We start from the raw sequence: 21486 nt of genomic DNA on the forward strand, positions 1-21486 counted from the left end.
CAGAGGAAGAAGCATTTGACAAAATATGGCATCCATGCCAGATCCAAACGCTTCAGAGTACCGGGATAGAGGGAACGTCCCTCAGCATCTTCAAAGCCATCTACGAAAAGCCCGCAGCAAATTCTCATTCCCAATGGAGAAACACTGGGAGCCTTTCCCTGAAGACCAGGCACGAGATGGGGATGTCCACTCTCACCGCTGCTATTCTCAACAGAGTACGAGATGTCATGGCCTCAGCAATCAGGCAATGAAAAGAAATAAAAGGCATTCAAATCATCAAAGAAGAAGTTAAACTCCCTCTTCGCCGATGACATGATACCGTACCTAGAAAACCCAAAAGACTCCACCCCAAGACGGCTGGAACTCCTACAGCAAGTTTGGCAGTGTGGCGGGATACAAACTCGGGGCCCAGAAACCAGTGGCCTTTCTGTACGCAAACAATGAGACCGAGGAAAGGGACATCGAGGAAGGGGTCAATCCCATTTATACAACCGCAGCACCCAAAAAAAAAGCATGAGCTACCTAGGAAGAAACCTAACCAAAGGGGTAAAGGATCTCTACCTGAAACATTGCAGAACATGTCTGAAAGAAACTGAGAAAGACACAAAGAGATGGAAAAAGGTTCCATGCTCCTGGGTTGGAAGAATTTATATTGGGGAAAATGTCAACGTGACTCAGGGCAATTTACACAACTAGTGCAATCCCTCTCAGAAATACCACGGACTCTCTTCAGAGAGCTGGAACAAATCATCTGAAGACTTGTGTGGAATCAGAAAGACCCCGAATGGCCACGGGAATAGTAGCCAAGATACCCACTGCGGGGGAGGGGGGGCGGGAGGAGGCAGCACAATGCCGGGTTTCAGGGTGTGCCACAAAGCTGTGACCATCAAGACGGTGTGGTACTGGCACAAAAACAGACATCAAGAATTTCTCTAAAGGCATCAGTGAAATTAATATTAAAGCATCTGGAAGCTAATTATTTTGAGAAGGGCATATGGCACTAAGCTCAGGTCTGAATTTATGGATTTGGAACTGGTATTTAAGATGAAATATTTAATGGATAATGAAGCAAAGCATATTTGGTGACAGAAACTATCTAATACCTTGTGCCATGAATCCCTGACACAGTTTCAAATTTGTGCTTCTCTTGTGTTTTCTTGACCTATAAAATGTTACGTGGAGTTATTCACTGAACTTAACTCATGAAACATCCGTAAACCCAAGCTTGCCAAAATATTTTAGGTGGGTATGTGGAGGGCAAGGGACGCTGAGGACTCCTGGGTCCATATACATGCACACCTATACACCAGCATCAGCGCTCTTTCTTCAGCAAAATTACACTTCCTTCCCATTTTTGTTTCCAAACAATGGGCTAAAGAGAGTAAAACCAAAATATAAACATGTTGAGGATATCTTTTATTATAAACAGAAGTATCTTAGTATGCTGGGAAACAATAGTATACATTATACCAATTGGCTTTGAAAAATCAAGTCGCTGACTCTTCATCTAAACTCAAATATGTGAGACACACATCCCTGGTTTTGAGATTACTCCTTAAACTAGATCTTTACCTCAGAAGCATTCTGAAACAATAACATTTTGGGGATAATGCTAGGTAAATTTAACGAAATGAATGCTAGGTCTTTAGCCACGCTGGATCTGAACCATTTAAAGTATTAGAAGATTTACTAACAATATGTTTATACCAATATTTTATTAGTGAGTTTGCTTGGTATTATTAAGCTAGCCTACATTGGGTTTCTCCAGAACAGGCCCTGAGACTAGGACCAAGGCTAGGAGTTTATTTGGAAGACTATCTCAGGAAACATTGGCGGAGGAGCCAGGGAAGGGAAGGAAGCCAGTAGATGAATTTATGAGTATGTTATAGCTGTGGGGAACTTGGGCTCATTTCCACTGTGCTACTCTGGGAAGTGGTGTAGAGCAGACCCGAGAGTTGTCTCACCCAAAGGATAAGAAAGATGGAGGGCTTAGCCACTAGCTCCCATCTGTCATGAGTTTGAGGCTGTTCCCAGGGATGTCAGCTCCCTGGCACTTCCAGCCCACCGGGCACCAAGAATGCTCCTGTGGGGAGAGCTAAGGGATGCAGGTATTGGCAGCAGAAAGCTTATCAGCATGAATAGGGATGTTGAGTGACAAGGGGATATACATGGTGTGCCAAAATCACCTACTCAGAGGCATAACTGTTTATAAACACACTAATAAAGCTTCTTTTTAATGGGAGGAAACCAAAAGGCCAGCAACCGAGGGTGGAAAGATAGGAGAAGCATCAATTGTAACCCTTCTGATAGCAGTCCTACTCTCTTCCCACACAGGATCCTCCTTGACCCCCAGGCAATCCCTGGAGGTCAGACTAAGGGAAGCCTGAGAACATTTTTTGCTTATCTTCTCAGCAGATATTGGGAGCAGGTCAAGGAAGAAGCTTTACAGAGCACAGCAAGAGAATGCGATGCTTTTCTAGTCAATGGTAACTTAAGAGTCTATATTCCGAAGAAATTATATACTTCTATATATTATTAGGCTGTTTACATTTTATTGTTTTATTATGTTTATGTTTATATGTTCATGTTTTATTTATTTATTCATGAGAGACATAGAAACATAGGCAGAGGAGAAGCAGACTCTCTTCAGAGAGCCCGCTGTGGGACTCGATCCCAGGACCACCACCTGAGCCAAAGGCAGAAGCTCAACCACGGAGCCACCCAGGTGTCCAGAAGTATTTCTTTCTCATGCTGTACACTGTAATCACCCTATTTCTCTACAGGCTTGAAAGCCACAGGATTATCCCTTCAAAGGGAAATACTGAAGCTGAGGTGCTTACTGTTCTTCAATAAAATTTCCACGTGGTACTCCCTTTTAGATTTTATGGTATGCCCCTGTCTCCACAGGAGTCCCAGCCCTACGAGCTTCTGTACCCGGTAACATCAAAATGAATGAGCAACTACGACTTGGGCTGTTTGTATTTCCAAAAGTGGGAATTGGAGGAGGGTAAAGGAAAAGTTTTCCCTGCCTTAAGGTTCAAGGGCACTGCGAAAAGACAGTGGCTGATGCTGATTCTGGAAAACTGTTTCTCATAGAGCTTTCAGGCTGATTTCCTCAACTCCTAACTTTTTGGGAGGAAGGATTCCTTTCAATAAGGTGAGGACTAGATAAGGTGTAAGTAGCTAACTAGAAAAGGGTGGTAGATAGTAAGTGTTGTGGACAAGGGAACCACGTGTGAAAAATACATTAGGCCAAAGGGATAAGCTCATGAAAACACGCTCAATATCTTTAGTCATTACAGAAATGCAAATTAACACTAAATTGAGATACTACTTTACATCCACTAGAGTAGCTAAAAATTCTTTTTTAGATTTTGTTTATTCATGAGTGAGAGAGAGAGAGAGAGAGAGAGGCAGAGACACAGGTAGAGGGAGAAGCAGGCTCCATGCAGGGAGCCCGAAGTGGGACTCGACCCTGGGCTGAAGGCGGTGCTAAACCACTGAGCCACCCGGCTGCCTGAGTAGCTAAAATTTAAGACTGACAAATCCCAAGTGCTGATGAGGAGTCAGAGCAATTAGAACTCATATATACTGCTGATGGGAGTGTAAAAGTGTGGTACAGGGTGGGGTAGCCTCTTATAAAGTTAAACATATACCTACCTTATAGTCCAGCAGCTGTAGATCTAGGTCACTGTCCAAGATAAGTGGGAATATATCCTTCACAAAAGGATGTAAAGAATGCTCATAGCAGTTTTACTCAAAATAGCCCCAAACTGTAAACAACCCAAATGTCCATCAACATGAGGATGGGCAAACAAGCTGTGGTATTATTTTACCACTCAGTAATAAAAAGGATGCATTAGTGTACTGATCCCTGCAATGAAATGACTGAATCTCACAAGAGAAAAGAAGCCAGACACAAAAGGGTTTAGAAATACTGTATGCTTCCACTTATATGAAGTTCTAGAATAAGCAAAACTCACCTAAGGTGAGAAAAACCACTGGATGCTTTTGGGGGACTTGAGGAATTACCTGGGGACAGAGGAAGATTCTTTCAAGAGATGGAACTCTGGTAAGGGCACAGGTTACACAGGTGTATCTAGTTGTCAAAACAGTTCAATTATTTGTGCATTTCAGTGTAGTAAATTTTACCATAAAAACTCTAAAAAATAATAATAATCAAACAGAGGGGCTGGGGAGTGGGTGGTATAAATAAAACAAGAATGGTAGGATATTCATAGTTGAAGTTGAGTGATGAGTAAGTGGGGCTCATTACACTACTCTGTTTACGTTTGAAATTTTCTACACACACATAGGCATGCACACAACGTTAAAAACCCAGTAAGCAAGATCATCAAAAGGCTATTAGGCACCTGAAAATAATGCAGAATGGCTGAAGTGGAGAGTGTCTTTTCTACTCTTTCATCTAGTACAAATCTTCCAGACAGCAGCGGACTAAAGATAACAAATCTCTTAGTCACACATCACTTGAGAGCATGGACAGTTTCAATGATAAGCTAACATAAACAAAAAGCTATGGTGGAAAAACAGACATTTGTATCTTTTGTGTAAACATACCTTACCAAACATTGTTCCTTAAGGTACTTTGCAGCAGTTGGAACAAGAATTTAAACAGGAGCCATTTAGCTACCATGGAATATGGACATATTTACTGGTACAGGCTCAGACCAGCATAATCCTCTTTCTTAACCTGGTAAAGCTTCTGAAGTTGCAGTAACAAAAATCTAATTTTAAAAAAGTCACAAATGTCTTATAAATAAAAAATCATGTCTGAAAATATATAGTATGCCCAATAAATCATCAGTGATGAAAGTCACTTCCTACTTTAAAATAGATTAATGCCAATGTTGAGAACGTTTCATAAGGGTCGATGTTAAATTTCCTTCATCTTTTCTTTTTAAATATTTTGTTTATTCATGAGAGAGAGAGAGGCAGAGACACAGGCAAAGGGAGAAGCAGGCTCCATGCAGGGAGCCGGACGTGGGACTCTTTCCTGGGTCTCCAGGATCAGGCCCTGGGCCGAAGGTGGTGCTAAACCGCTGAGCCACCCAGGGCCGCCCCAAATTTCCTTCATCTTAATGCAATACAGGTGTGTGTGTGTGTGTGTGTGTGTGTGTGAGAGAGAGAGAGAGAGAGAGAGAGAGAGAGAGAGCACTCAAGGTTTTGTATAGACTTGTTAGAGTGAATCACAGATTTCCTTTTAGGAAAAACTTAAAAGTTCCCTTTAATTTTGCAGATGAGAAAACCAGGGCAAATGAAGTCACTTATCCAAAATAACAAGAGGATAAGAAGTGTAAGACCATAATTCAGCTTTTCTGATTTTTTCAAATTGAGATGGACCATTCTGCTTGCATATATGAATTTGAGATGAATATGAGATTCTTGGGCAGCCCCGGGTGGCTCAGCAGTTTAGCACCACCTTCGGCCCAGGGCGTGATCCTGGAGACCTGGGATCTAGTCCCACGTTGGGATCCCTGCATGGAGCCTGCTTCTCCCTCTGCCTGTGTCTCTGCCTCTCTCTCTCTCTCTCTCTCTTTGCCTCTCATGAATGAATAAATAAAATCTTTAAAAAATTCTATTACCTGCATCCATATTGAATACTCCAGAGAACTTTATCTTGACAATTTACAGAATGTTATACAAACTCAGAATTGTTTAAAATGTTTCCAGTGAATTAGTAGAAATATACTTTCGCCCCATGGAGATTACCATATTGGAACATGATGACATCTTCAAAAGATTGTGGAAAATACAGCCAATTCACCACTTGCATATGCTTCCTGACCCAGTATCAGAGTAGATAGTGAACAACTCAAGACTTTTTAATTTTTTTTCTCACCCACATCTTTACTTGGGTGCCATCATACTCTTGATACCAGTTTGTTTTGTTATGTTTTAAAGTAGCATGTTACAATCCATTAGTGGTTGATGGAGTCAACTTAAGGGGAGACAATTAGCATTTTTAAAAATGAAATTAACTAGATTAGAAAATAGTGTACAACATATATAGTTAGGGAAGGACTATTTTGAGAAATTTTTGTTTCAGTCATATACATATGTGTGTACACTGGGTGACTATAAAACATTCATTACTGTCAATCACAGTCAAAAGCACTTGAGAGTGAATGACTCTCATAAGGTCTTGTGAGAACTTTAATGCTCTGATTACTTTTTTCTCAACTCACATGTTTGTTGTTGTCTACTACTTTAATGCTCATTTTTAGAACCACACAAATGAGACATTATTATCATTATCACTTATATTGTACAATGTCTGGATTTACCTACATGTTTGCTAATTTCTATGCATCTGTGAAAAATTTTTTTTTCTTTCTTAGAGAAGGGGGAGAGAGAGTGTGTTTGTGTATGAATGTAGGCAGCATAGGGGGCAGGGGCAGCGGGAGAGGAAGAGAGAGAGAATCTTAAGTATGCTCCATGCCCCATGTGGAGCCTGATGCAGGGCTTGATCCCACAACTCTGAGATCATGACCTGATCTGAAATCCAGAGCTGGATGCTTAAATGGATGAGCCACAAGGCTCCCTTTGACTTTTTTGTATTGTGGCAAAATTCATAACCTAAAATTCACAATGTTAGCCATTTAAATGCATATAATTTGGTGACAGTACATACATGATGTTGTGCAACCATCACTTCTATCTGGTTCCAGAACATTTTTATTATCCCAAAAGGAAACTCCATGCCAATTAAGCAGTCACTTTGCATTCCTTCCTCTCCCAAGCCAATGACAACCAGTAATCTTCTGTCTCTTTGGATCTGCCTATTCTGGATATTTCGAATGGAATCATACAATATGTGACCTTCTGTGCCTGGCTTCTTTCACTCAGCATAATGTGGTTATTGTGAATAGTATCACTATGAGCATTTGTGTACAAGTATCTGTTTGAATACTTGTTTTCAATTTAGGGGGGGATATAACTAGAAGTGAATTTGCTGTTTCATATGGCAATGCTATGTTTAACTTTTGAAGGAACCACCAACATTTTTTCCATAGAAGCTGCACCATTTAAAATTCTCACAAGCAACGTGCAAGGGTTCTAATTTCTCTACCTTCTACCCAACACTTGTTTTTTTTCTATTAAAAAAAATTATAGCCATCCCACTAAGCATGAAGTGGGCATCTCACTGCAGTTTTGATCTGCATTTCTCTAATGACTAATGATGTTGAACATCTTTTCATGTGTTTCTTGGCCATTTGTGTATCTTCTTTGGAAAATGTCTATTCAATTCTTTGTCTCCATTTTTTAACTGGGTTGTCTTTTCATTGTTCAGTTGTATAATTTCTAAATTCTGAATACTAGACACAAGATTTATATGATTTACAAATAATAGCTTCCATTCTGTAGGTTCTTTCCCTTTTTTTGGGGGGGGGTTCTTTCAGTTTTTGATCACGTCCTTTGAAGCACAAAAATCTTCAATTTTGAAGTTCAGTATTTTTTGTTTGTTTGTTTGTTTGTTGCTTGTGCTCTTTGTGTTGTATCTTAGAAACCATCCCCAAATCCACGATCATGGAAACTTACCCCTATGTTTTCTTCCAAGGGTATTTTTTTTTTCTTCCAAGGGTATTATCCTGAAAACTTGTTTCTAGAACCATTTTTCTTTTTAAGGTACATTCTTTTTTTTAAAAGATTTATTATTTGAGAGAGAGCGGGGGGAAGGGCAGAAGGATATGGAAAGAGCCTTAAGCAGACCCCATGCTGAGCGTGGAGCTGATCTCCAGACCCTGAGATCATGATCCCAGCCAAAACCAAGTGTCAGGTACTTACCTGACTGTGTCACCCAGGCGTCAAAAAGAACATTCTTTAAAAATACCTTTAATAAGGTTTCTTGGTTGCAAATGCAATCTATCTTTATCTGAAAGTGTCTTTACTGCCTTTGTCCTTGAAAAATAGTTTTGTTAAATCCATGAATCTAGCTTGACCGTCATTTTCTCTTCAGAACGCTGAAGATATTCCACTGTGTTCTGGTTTCCATTGTTGCTACTGAGAAACTGATACCTACTTGCCCTCCTTATTATTTACTTTTTTCCCCTCTGCCTACTTTTAAGATCTGCTCTTTGTCTTTGCTATTCTTTGGTTTTACTATCATACATCTGGGTGTGACTTTCCTTTTATCTATTTGGACTCTTGTTTCCTCTATTTGTGGATTCATGTCCTTTTGTCAGTCTGGGGAAGATCTTAGCCCTTCTATGTTCAAATATTGCCTTTTTTCTATCTCCCCTTTCTGGAACTCAAATTATATATATTACTCATTATGCCCTCCATATAGCTTAATGTCTCTTCTGTATTTACTGCCTTGTCTCTATGTAGTACAGCCTGACTATTTCTTTCAGATTTAACTCCATCTTCAGCTGCATATATTCCGCTGTTTAACACATCCACTAAGCTATTAGTTTTAATAATTATCTGTTATTTATAAATGTTTTTTTTTCAAATGTGCCTGGTATTTTTATTAGATTTGCATTTTGACCCTTTTTCATTTATTATTCCATCTTTAATTTCTTTTTTTTGAGAATCTTTAATTTCTTAAAACACTTGACCCATAATTATTTTATACTATTTGATGATTTCAATATCTATAAATTCCCAAGAACCTCAATGTGTTGTTCTTGTTTTCCCCTGACTTTCATTCATTAGTATTCATGTTAATTTCTTATTATATTTGAATGTATTTAATTTTAACAAATCTGAAGGCTTCAACTGGGGATTTGAATTTGTTTCTTTATAGATCTAGGGCCGGGAGGAAATTGATCTGGGAGCACTCTAGCCTCCCCTTTAAAGACTCTGGCTTAAGGGAAGTTTCACTCTCCACAGAAGGTCCATAATTTTAAAGGTCACATAGTTAAATAACATCTTAAATTTACAGACAAATGACTCAGATTATAGTTTTAAGCAATTTATCCCAAGGTCACACAGCTACTCTAATAAATCGTGGGAGTAGACCCAAAGTCTCCTGACTACAAGTCATGCTCATGTAATACACCACATTCTACCACTGAATTGATTTGATACGAATTGTTCAAGTTTTTGACATTGCATACCAAAAAGGAGGGAAAAATGCTCTCTTTGAATTAGTTGTTTTCTTCCTCACCTTTTACAGAACTGATGACTTCATATGTAAGCTTGTTTGCTGAAAGCAGCACAAATTTTTGATGAATATAAATCATCTGTTGTGGATTAAAAAATAATTTCTGCTGTAATAACAAAAATCTCTTCTTTCTTTTTCTTCTATTTTGGTGATAATTCAACTCCTAACTTCAGTCGATAAGGATGGATACTGCCCAAGAGTAAATGAGAAACACAGTTCTAGTAAGAGCTCAGGAAAAAGCTGATTTGTGTGTCAGAGTCAAGGTGTCCCAGAGCTATAAACAGAAAATGTATGATGAATGAGGTTAAGAGGGAAAGGAAGAAATGTCCATGTGTGAAGGGGGGCAGGGTGAGATTTGAAATTCCAGATGTATATGCTTAGCAGATTTTGGGGTGGATTTTAAAGGGATAAAGACTAATGCACATAAATTAAAAAAAGCAAAAGATCAAGAGCCAGTAATCAGAGAAGTCAGAGGCTGAAGAAGCAGCCTACTTGAAGTGCAGTCAAAATGCAGTGATGATTATTGTAAGCAAAGAACAGGAACAAAGAGAAGATTACAGTATAGGGACCGAATCTGTAAATCAGACGTATTTGGTGATCTTTCATGCCTTTTTTTTTTTCATTTTGGAATCCTCCTGCTATAGTAGGAAGATCCTTTCTCACACAAATAATTCAAGCCATTTAGTATTCCAAGAGGTTCCCAGTAAGGTACTACCAGCAAAGCTGAAATTTGAAATATATATAAATATAAATATAAATATTAATACACACACACACATATACACAATATCTAGATTTATCTGTGAGGTTGGTGGATGATGAGGGGTCGTATCAACCAATCATTTACACATGTGAGATGTTAAGACCTCTGAGATTCCAGTCAGTCAACAGACATATGGGGTAGATACTGAGTGTGGACCATGGTGGGGCATAGCCCCAAGAAGACATCTGTTCCTGTCACTCACTTGGTGACCTTGGGTCATTTACTTCAATTCTCGAAGGCCCTATATTCTTATCTGTAAAATGTGGATAACATGACATATCTCATAGAGTTGTTATGAGGATGAAAAGGTCAGAAAGATGAAGCAGCACAGAGCCTGGCATATATGAGCCCTTACCTGAAATTGATGACCACTGTGTTCTTTCAGAAAGGCCCTGTTGCCAGCCCCCTCACACATGCTATCTCCTCTGGCACCACACAGCACATCAACATTGCCTTTCCCCAGTGACGACCCCTCTCAAGTCCTGCAGCCTGAGACCTCAGAATTGTTCTGGTTATACTGCTCTTCTATGAATTTTGTCAGAGCAAACCAACCTTCTCGGAGCATTTTCACATATAAGCTTAGAGCACAGTCTATTTTTCTTCTACAACTGAGGATTCATCCTGGATTTTTCAAATACATAAAACTCCAGATAGAACTCCAAACAAGGGGATCCCTGGGTGGCTCAGCAGTTTAGTGCCTGCCTTTGGCCCAGGGCGTGATCCTGGAGTCCTGGGATCGAGTCCCACGTCAGGCTCCCGGCATGGAGCCTGCTTCTCCCTCCGCCTGTTTCTCTGCCTCTCTCTCTCTCTCTCTCTCTCTCTCTCTCTCTCTCTCTCTCTCATAAATAAATAAACAAATAAATCTTTTAAAAAAAAGAACTCCAAACAAAAGGTGATGAAAGGAGATATTTTGATAATCCATGGTATGATAACATTACACTGAATACCATCTGCTGTAAATACTTCAGCCTTCTGCGGTGTCCAGATGAAAGAAATGTGTCAGGCTGTGCTTCTTCAGTGGGTAACTCTGGAAAGTTTTGCTAAACTTTCATCCAAAATAGGAAGAACCTACCTCCTATAGGTTGAAGAAAGTTGCTGTCTGTAACATTGCTGGGGTAACATTGCCCTTTTTATCTGAAGGAATGAAGTTTCCGTTTGATCATAATGGTGAAGCAGCAAACACTCACCCTCAAAATTCTGCACTGAACTCTTTACTCATATAGGAGATCCTAGTTTCTATGTTGTTTTATTCCTTTGCCAAATGCTAATGGTTTGAAATCCAAAACAGATGAAGCTAATTAATAGCAGTTACATATTTTCAAGAAGCTTTCAATTTGGTTATTGCAGATTCTCTGAGACATTGCTTTCTTTAGTTTATACAAAACAGCATTGATATAAAAAAAGATTTACTTTACATATACACTCACTCTCTCTCTCACACACACACACACAAATCTTGCTCTCGTTTCACTCATACAGTCTGTACTTCAAGTAGAAAATTTTCATTCAGCTTGAGGAGATGCCTTTTGTTTGTTTTGTGGAGCAGATCTGGTGATGTGTTTTCTCTGTTTTGTGGGATATGATTCAGAATTCCTGGGTTTCTGCCTCCCTGCTCGCAGGACACCTGCTTCTCCCTCTCCCTCTGCCTGTCTCCACTGATCATGCGTGCTCGCTCTCTCTCGCTCTCTCTCTCTTAAACAAATAAATAAAATCCTAAAAATGAATACTACTTCTAATAAATAACACACAGAGTGAGCATAAAGGTGGACATGCAGGCCTGCTAGACCTGGCTGGAGACCCCCTCCCTCATGCCTGTGTTTGTTGTCTTCCCCTTGTGCTGCTGGCTGCAGAGGTGCATGACCTCCCAGGGAGGAAGGAGGCCCATGGAGGAGCCACCCTGGCTCCTGAAAGACCCCGTGAACGAGTTCAGTCTCCAATCTGAACAGCCACTCAGTGCTGTCAGGTGGGGCAATCTGTGCTGACGCAGTACTGACATTGGGGGAGTCACTTGGTAATTCAGCAATGTGGATCACCAAATTAACTGAAATAGTTATCAGTCTACTAGTTTTAAATGACCAATGGACGCCTGCCTGGAGCAGTCTGAAGGGCGTGTGGTTATTGATCTCGGGGTCCTGAGTTTGAGTCCCACATCGGGCACAGAGTTTCCTTAAAAAAAAAAAGAAAAGAAAAGCACAAGTATTTTAAAATGCCCCAAGTCAATAAGGCTCCCACCGCTGAGCTGGCCCGTGGTGGGATGGATCCTCCCACCTTCTCCTTCAGCTGCTGAGCCCTGAGCACAGATAGTGCCCGAGCTGATAAACAGACCAGATCCTCCCTCTCGGAGCTCATGCTCCAGGGGGGAAGATGGACAAAATACGGAAAAATATCAGGAATGGAAAGAGCAAATTGCTCCCTAGAAAGAGAGCCTGGTGCTTCCCTGGGTCCTGAGCTCCGGAGGTGAGGCTGTGACAAACTGTGGGACTTTGACAAACGCAGCAGCTGGGGCTCCAGGGGGCCACTGAGGGGAGGAGGTGAAGACCCACTGCCTCGCCAGGATCACAGCCTGGGAAGGAGGCAGAAGGGGGCATGAAGCCAGCTCTGTGTCCTCCGTTGGGGGCCAAGGCTGCCCCTCCCCTTTGTCAGGGGGCTGAGAAAAGGTTGTGTGGATGGAACTGGCTACAGTCATGGGGATGTGATGGGGTGGGGGTGGGCATTGACAGCCCAGACAGGAGGCATTCCAGCACGTTCCAGTCTGAGGAAGAGCCCAGGTCAGGGTGACCCACTGGGTGCACCGCTGTCCACAGCTCACCCAGTGGAAATGACGGAATGGCCCGTAACATGACAGGCAGGGTTTCAGGATAAGGACAGCCTCACACCTTCTAGGCCAAGACTCCCACACCTACTGTAGGGTTTGCCTTGGATTCAGGAGCCTAGGATTGTGGGAAGCTATTGCCCATCCCTGCCCCGGTGGGACTGTCATCTTCTGGGCCTCCAGAATGAGGGTAACGGTGCCCACGTGTGTGCACACAGGGACCTTGTGGGCCTGGACGCATGTACACACCAAGGAAGAACATGTGGTGGGAGGTATTGCCTGCACGTGACACCCACCTCCAATGTCACAGATATGATGCCACAGTGGCGTGGGGACATCTGGAGGAAGCACCTGCTAGGATAATCCCTATCCCACAGGCAAGAGGCAGACTATCCCCGACAGGCACAACGGCTTCTCCGGGGTGAAAACCAGGGAAGAATGGAAAGTTGTGTCTGAACCCAGGTGTGTTTCCAGGCTGGGGCCCTGGCTGCACATAGTCTTGCCCTGGGGCCTATAGACAGGGGTGCGGTTGTGTCACTGTGTGCACACAGGCCATTGCCTGCAGGGAGGGGGGGGGCCGTTGGCAGCCCCGAGCGCTGCTCCTGAAGCTCCCTCCAGGAGTGGACTCAGGGAGGGGGTCCCAGGCAGTGAGGTCACTTCTTTCACAACAGAGGCCAACAGAACTTGGAACCCCTGTACCCGGGCCCCCACATTCTAGTGCAGCCCCACCTCAGGCTCACTTTCAGGAGACTTCTGCTACTGAAAGATGTTCCCTGATGGCTTTCCCAGTTTTGAGCAACACCAGGAACCCCAGGGATGCGGCTGCTTCGAATGCTGGAGACGCTGGTGCCACCGTCAAACCCAACACCTCAGGGAGCTTTTCAGGAGGCGCTGTAGGGTAATACAGAGCAGGCCAGGCCACCTGTGCCAGCCATCCTGGGCAGCCCCATCCCCTCCTCTTCAGTTTCAGGGAACCAGGGATGTGTGGGCAGGTCGCATCCAGGCTGGAGGACCTTGCAGGGCAGCAGGTTCCCCGGTGACCCCTTCAGGGTCACCCTGATGTCACGGTGGGCAGGGTGGAAACAGGATTCCTGAGGTGCCTCTTACATGACCCGGAGTTAACCCAAGGCCCTGCAGCCGCATCCCTTTGCTCTCCTTGGGGGAGGTGTGTGCCAACTGTGCTGTGGTGTGTCTGCAATGGAGTCAGCTGGGTGTGCGGCCCAGCCGAGGCGGCCACACCGGGCGCTGAGGCCTCCTGCCTGGCTGCCGCACACGGTCTTTACAGAGCTCCACATGGGACAAGGGGTGGCGGCGGAGGCGGGAGGAAGAGGACATCCCCCACACCCCGGTGGTGATCAGGAAGGAGCCCAGCACAGCTAACGGAGACCTGCAAGGGTTCAAGGTGAGTGCAGGGGCTGGGGCCACCCGACACCCAGGGCCCCGATGCAGCAGGAAGGGCCCCAGGTCCCAGAAGCCAGCCTGCTGCTCCCCTCGGCTCCCCCCTAGACTCCTGCTGCTACAGGAGTCTGGATTCCCCTCCTCCCCAAACTTGCCCCCATGGCCCTGCCCCTGCCTGGGCCAGATGCAGAGTCCCTGTGCACAGATTTGTAGGAATATCAGAATAGAGCCTTCAGGGGATGCCTGGTCGCCCAGTGGTTTAGCGCCTGCCTTCCGCCCAGGCCCTGATCCTGGAGACCCAGGATCGAGTTCTGCCTCGGGCTCTCTGAATGGGGACTGCTTCTACCTCTGTCTGTGTGTCTGCCCCCCCACCCGTGTGTGTGTGTCTCTCATGAATAAATAATAAAAACTTTTTTTATAATGCTTTCTTTTAAATATTTTATTTATTTATTCACGAGAGACAAAGAGAGAGAGGCAGAGACACAAGCAGAGGGAGAAGCAGGCTCCATGCAGGGAGCCTGATGTCAGACTGGATCCTGGGTCCCCAGGATCACGCCCTGGGCTGAAGGCAGTGCTAAACCACTGACCCACCCGGGCTGCCCATAAAAACTTTTTAAGAAGAGACACACCATGTCTCATCGCATGCGGTCTCCAGTAGTTTGCACTGTGCTATGCTTTCTCCTAACTGGTGCTCCCAGGAGGCCCCATTGGCCTGACGTCCTTCCCCACCTTCTCCAAGGCTTGAGCATGGTCCTGGTGAGTTGGGAGACTTTTCCCCAAAGGGACACGGGGCTCACTGTACTATGTCTATCGCTCTGCAGTTAGGTTTTGAAGGAGCGCATCCCTGCCCCCGCTCCCGGGGTTGGGCACAGGGGCCTCGTGTGCTGCACAACATGTCAGAAGGCCAGTTGGTTCCCACAGCCACTGAGCCCTTCACTGATGCAGGACTTCGATGCGATTCCCTTCTGTTGCCAAATCACAGGGCGGTGCTGAACATCCTGCAGCCCTCACACCCTGGGCCCTCCCACCCAAGGAAAGGTCTCCGGGTTGGCACCTCGAGAGAGGGGCGTGTGGTCAAATTCAAGGGGTGAAGCCGTTAATGCAGGGAGGTGCTGTCAAAACTCAGCTGACAAGCGGCCCTGGGATACTGACCCCTCCCACTTGAGATCCTTGTATTGATCCAAATTTTTTTGAAAATTTATCCTCTAAAACTATTTCTTTATTGGATAGTCTGTCAGTTTAAGAGACAGACAGCAGGAAGCAGAAGAGGGAGACACAGGCTCCTCAAGCACACTCTGCCCCAAGCGCAGAGCCTGCCAGGGGTGGGATCTCAGGATGCTGAGACCATGACCTGAGCCACAACTGAGAGTCAGATGCTAAGTGACTGAGCCGCAGGCGTCAAGCCCCGTGTCCCTGCTGTGGGCACTCCTTCCCCCCCCCCGCCCCCTGCAGCCACTGAGAGCTCGGGCTGTGGTCTGCGCTCCAACTCCCAGGTCTCCTGGAGGCTACAGTGCAGGCTGCACATCCCCTCTGTCCCACCTCAGGCTGAAAGGGCCTCAGCCCTGAGGAAGAATCGGATCTGCCCAACCACCCCCAGCCGGAGGGAGCTGCTGGAGCAGCAGGTAGAAGAACTGGTGCCCGCCTTGCTGCGCTTTGATAACCTGTCCATATTTGAATTCCTTAACTATTTGGTGGAATATGGCACCCCTGAAGAGGTGCTGGACCTGCTGTTTGCAAAGTGAGCACTCTGACCCTCCACAGCCCAGTGGGATGGGCCACCTACTGGTTGGGAGTCTTGGGGAATGTTGCTTAACTTCCCGGTCCCTTGGGCTGCTCCTCCGACTGGAGGAGAGTCACACAGGGCCTAGTCGGGTCCTGTAGGGCAGCCCCCGGTGCCTGGCCTGTGGCAGGTCGGCTAGAGGGGCTGTGCTTGTGCTCATCAGTCGTCTTCTCTCCCCATGACAAAGCCTGTGCCGCCTCCTCACCGTCACCAGGGTCTTGAGCTGGCCTGTTTTGCCATTGAAAGGGAGTTTTGAGTCCATCTGGGGTCTATATCCTGGGGCATTCGGAGTAGGGGTCCCTGGGGACACCTGGGCGCCCAGGCCCACTCGGATATCAGCCATGGGCCTGGCCGGAGCCCTTTCATTCCTCAAGCATTCAGGAAGTGCCAGCAGGTGCAGGTGCTTCTCCAGGAGCTGCCCGTGGCCACAGGCACAGAGCTGACGGCCCCCCAGGGTTCTGGACTAGTTGGGGTTCAGAGGTGACAGCAGCTATGAGGAGAGATCGGGTCCACAGGACGATTCATGTGATGCCCCCTGCCCTCCTCTAGATATCGATACATCGTAGCTTCCTGCAAGAACGAAGGAATCCTGGACCAGTGGGAAATGTGAGTGAGCTCTGGACCATGCAGGGGAGCCTTCCCTCTCCAGGAGGGCCGCGAGGGGGCTGTGGGTTGGAGGGGCTGCTCGACCCTTCACCCCACACGTCTGCAATTCCTGTGACAGGGTAAGGGTCTAAGGCCCCTTCAGGAAAAGAGCAAAGGAGAGCCGTGGGTGGGGTGTCGGCTTTGTGGGAGAGCACTGGGACACCAAAGGGTGACCTCCTCCATGCCCATCCCCCCAACCCTCTGTCTGCCCCACACCTGGGACCCAGAGCAGAGGGTGTGGGGAGCATCGCACTCACCAATCTGGTGGCACCTGGACCCGGGTGCACGGCAGGTGCTCAGGAGAGCCAGTGAGGGCTCACGGACCAGACGGCCCCCGCCCCGTGGGAGATTAGAGTCAGTGGAAGGACACCCCTTGGGGGCCCCTCATGAGTGAGGCAGGGCAGACCCACGGGAGGGAAGTTTCCCCAGGAAAAACAGTGATGGTCACACTGCTGGTCATGGGCTCCCATGCACAGAGGCTTTGTGCCAGCCCCTCCTCAGCGAGCAGGGCTGTGGCAGACTGGACCGCCAGGTGACAGGTGGACAAGGAGCAGCACTGGCCTCCGACAGCCCTGCATGGGAGGCCGAGGGCCCCGGTTCCTGCAGGGCTTCCCCGGGACACCTCTGCGTGAGGGAGCTCTGTCTTCTGACGCCTCTGCCCACCTGTCCCTCCCCAGCACCATGTCCTCCTTCCTGACCATCTGGCTGGACTACTATGAGGAGGACTTCCACGATCCCCCAGAATTTCCTGCCCTGAGAAAGCTGCTGAACTTCACGGGGCAGTACTTGCCAGGCTCAGTGCTCGACTGTCGTGCCGTGTGTTACCTTTGGCGTTTCAGAAATCTCCATCAAGCGGAGTTTGTGGGTGGAGGTGAGGAGGACTGGGGTGGCCGAGTTGGGGACAGGGTGGGTCACACAGATCAAGCCTCCGTGTTGCTGGGCTGGAGCAGTGGGTAGGCTCACACCCCATCCCCACGGGCTGCAGTCTGGGGAGACCTCCCAGGGCTCTTGCACTCACACACATTGAGCGGTGGGAAGAGTGTCCTTGATTTGAGAGGGACGTGGAAAGTCCATCCTGGTGATGATACTTTGTCTTCTTGGAGATGATACTCTGTCTTTGGACCCTGAGCAACACCCTGAACCACCCCAGGAGCACGCCCGAGCTCCGACGGTGGGGCCTGCTGCACCTTTAGGGTCTGAGGGGATGGAGCTGGTCCCAGCTGCTGGAGCTGAGAGCTTGGCCCAAGCCATGATGCCAGCTGCTGTGTTCAAGCCAAGATACGTGGTCAGACCTCTGAATCACTGTCCTGACCTGGAAGAGCTACCTGCAACCCTAGGAGACCTGGAGGCCAAATGGGCCCCACCACCGGCTATCGAGCTCATCGATGTGCCGGAGCAGCCGCCTCACTCAGTGGAGCAACCGGCTTCAGACCCCGAGCAACACCCTGAACCACCCCAAGAGCCCGCCTGAGCCCTGACTGTGGGGGCTGCTGCACCTTCAGGGTCTGAGGTGATGGAGCTGGTCCCAGCTGCTGGAGCTGAGGGCTTGGCCCAAACCGTGATGCCAGCTGCTGTGTTCAGGCCAAGGTATGTGGTGGTCAGATCTCTGAATCCCTGTCCCGACCTGGAAGAGCCACCTGCACCCTTGGGAGCCCTGGAAGCCGAACGGGCCCCACCACCAGCTATCGAGGTCATTGATGTGCTGGAGCAGCCACCTCACTCAGGGGAGCAACCGGCTTCGGACCCCGAGCAACACCCTGAACCATCGTGGCAAGAGCCCCGCCCCGAGGCTGACTGTGGGGCCTGCTGAAGCTCCTGGGCCTGAGGTGATCGAGCCGGTCCCAGCTGCTGGTGCTGAAAGCTAAGCCTGGGCTGAGATGCCAGCTGCTGAGGTCAAGCCAAAGTACCTGGGGGTCATACCTTTGATTCACTGTCCCGACCTGGAGGAGCCACCTGCTTCTTGGCCACCCCAGAAGGAGGAGCATGTCCCGGTGCCGGCTCTCGAGTTCATCGAAGGGCCGGACTGCCACCTGCCTCAGTGGAGCCACCAGCCTTGGCCCCCGAGCAGCAGCTTGTGATGGCTGCAGCACAATTGAAGCCTTCCCCTCCCCTTTCATTGTGCTGTTTCTGTATTTTGTGTTTTTTGTAAACCTCTATAATTGCTTCATAAATTTTATTTGTAATAAAGGATAAGTTAACTTTGTAAAAATTGACTCTGTTGCTTTTAAATTATACATCGTGGTACTTTAGGTCCATTCATACTTCGAAACTCATTCTATGAGGCTAGCATCACCTTAATTCCAAAACCAAAGACCCCACCAAAAAGGAGAATTATAGACCTATATCCCCGATGAACATGGATGCAAACATTCTCAACAAGATATGAGCCAACAGGATCCAACAATACATTAAGAAGATTACTGGCCATGACCAAGTGGGATTTATCCCCAGGATGCAAGGCTGGTTCAACACTCGTAAAGCAGTCAATGGGATGGATCACATCAACAAGAGAAGAAACAAGAACCAGATGATCCTCTCAATAGATGCAGAGAAAGCATTTGACAAAATACAGCATCCATTCCTGATCAAAACTCTTGAGACTGTAGTGATAGACGGAACATTCCTCAACATCTTCAAAGCCAACTACGAAAAGCCCATAGCAAATATCATTCCCAATGGGGAAACACTGGGAGCCTTTCCACTAAGATCAGGAATACGACAGGGACGTACACTCTCACCATGGCTACTCAACATAGTACTAGAAGTCCTAGCTTCATCAATTGGGCAGCAAAAAGAAATAATAGGCATTCAAATTGGCAAAGAAGAGGTCAAACTCTCCCTCATTGCAGATGACATGATATTGTACCTAGAAAACCCAAAAGACTCCACCCCAAGATTGCTAGAACTCATACAGGAAATTCAGCGGCGTGGCAGGATACCAAATCAATGCCCAGAAATCAGTGGCATGTCTATACACTAACAATGAGACTGAAGAAAGAGTAATTAAGGAGTCATTCCCATTGACAATTGCACCCAAAAGGATGAGATACCTAGGAATACACCTAACCAAAGAGGTAAAGGATCCCTACTCGAAAAACTACAGAACACGTCTGAAAGAAATTGAGGAGGACACAAAGAGATGGAAAACTATTCCATACTCATGGATTTGAAGAATTCATTTATTGGGAAAATGTCAACGTGACCCAGGGCAATTTACACATTGAACGCAATCCCTATCAAAATACCATGGACTTTCTTCAGAGAGTTGGAACAAATCATCTGAAGATTAGTGTGGAATCAGAAAAGACCCCAAGTAGCCAGGGGAATATTAAAAAAGAAAACCAGAGCCGGGGCATCACAATGCTGGATGTCAAGTTGTACTACAAAGCTGTGGTCATCAAGACAGTGTGGTCCTGGCACAAAAACAGACACAGAGATCAATGGAACAGAACAGAGAATCCAGAAGTGGACCCTCAACTCTATGGTCAGCTAATATTCGACAAAGCAGGAAACACCATCCACTGGAACAAAGTCTCTTCAATAAATGCTGCTGGGAACATTGGACAGCCACACACAGAGGAATGAAACTGGACCATTCTCTCACACCACCGTACACAAAGAGAAACTCAAAGTGGATGAAAGATCTAAATGTGAGACAGGAAGCCATCAAAATCCTAGAGGAGAACACAGGCAGCACCCTTCTTGAACTTGGCCAGAGCAACTTCTTGCAAGATACATCCATGAAGGCCAGGGAAACAAGAGCCAAAATGAATCACTGGGACTTCATCAAGATGAGAAGCTTCTGCACAGCAAAAGAAACGCTCAACAAAACTAAAAGACAACCCACAGAATGGGAGAAGATATTTGTAAATGACCCATCAGATAAAGGGCCAGTGTCCAAGATCTCTAAAGAACTTATTCAACTCTACAGCAAAGAAACCAACAATCCAATCATGAAATGGGCAAAAGACCTGAACGGAAATGTCACAGAGGAAGACATAGACATGGCCAACACGCACATGAGACAATGTTCCGCATCACTGGCCATCAGGGAAACACAACTCAAAAGCACAATGAGATCCCACCTCACACCAGTGAGAATGGTGAACATTAAGAAGACATGAAACAACAAATGTTGGAGACGATGTGGAGAAAGGGGAACCCTCCTGCACTGTGGGTGGGAGTGTGACCTGGTGCAGCCACTCTGGAAAACTGTGTGGAGCTTCCTCAAAGAGTTCAAAATAGAGCTGCCCTGCGACCCAGCAATTCCACTGCTCGGGATTTACTCCAAAGATACGGATGCAGTGAAACGCCAGGACACCTGCACCCCGATCATTATAGCGGCAATGTCCACAATAGCCACACTGTGGAAGGAGCCTCGGTGCCCATCGACAGATGAATGGATAAAGAAGATGTGTTCTACCTATGTAATGGAGTATTACTCAGCCAATAGAAATGACAAATACCCACTATTTGCTTCGACGTGGAGGGACCTAGAGGGTATTATATTGAATGAAATAAGTCAATGGGAGAAGGACAAACATCATATGGTCTCATTCATTTGGGGAATATAAAAATTAGTGACAGGAAATAAAGAGAAAGGAGAGAAAATGAGTGAAAATATCGGTGAGGGTGACAAAACATGAGAGACACCTAACTCTGGGAAATGAACAAGGGGTAGTGGAAGGGGAAGTGGGTGGGGGGTTGGGGTGACTGGGTGATTGGAACTGAGGAGGGCACTTGGTGGGATGAGCACTGGGTGTTATGGTACATGGCAGCAAACTGAACTCCAATAAACAAAATCTTAAAAAAAAAAGGGTGAGGGATCCCTGGGCAGTTTGGCGCCTGCCTTTGGTCCAGGGCGCAACCCTGGAGACCCGGGATCGAGTCCCACATCGGGCTCCTGGCGCATGGAGCCTGCTTCTCCCTCTGCTTGTGTCTCTGCCTCTCTCTCTCTCTGT

General features: G+C 46.4%; 1 protein-coding gene and 1 long non-coding RNA gene across 5 annotated transcripts in view; one reads left to right on the plus strand and one right to left on the minus strand.

Annotated features, from left to right (window-relative positions):
* The window catches only part of LOC140611774 (uncharacterized), a 192221-nt gene that overhangs the window by 124407 nt on the left and 46328 nt on the right, over positions 1-21486 (minus strand). The window lies entirely within an intron of this gene.
* On the plus strand, positions 177-21020 carry LOC140611562 (uncharacterized). The gene is made up of 10 exons (XM_072788229.1): positions 177-244; positions 2880-2937; positions 12308-12347; positions 13080-13164; positions 13492-13600; positions 13988-14104; positions 15645-15838; positions 16430-16486; positions 17203-17396; positions 17629-21020. The coding sequence occupies exons 1-10, from the start codon at positions 177-179 to the stop codon at positions 17994-17996; spliced, it is 1290 nt and encodes a 429-aa protein (XP_072644330.1). The 3' UTR covers positions 17997-21020.

Source organism: Canis lupus, chromosome 20 (genome assembly GCF_048164855.1).
Source record: "Canis lupus baileyi chromosome 20, mCanLup2.hap1, whole genome shotgun sequence".
In the NCBI taxonomy this organism is placed as follows: domain Eukaryota; kingdom Metazoa; phylum Chordata; class Mammalia; order Carnivora; family Canidae; genus Canis; species Canis lupus.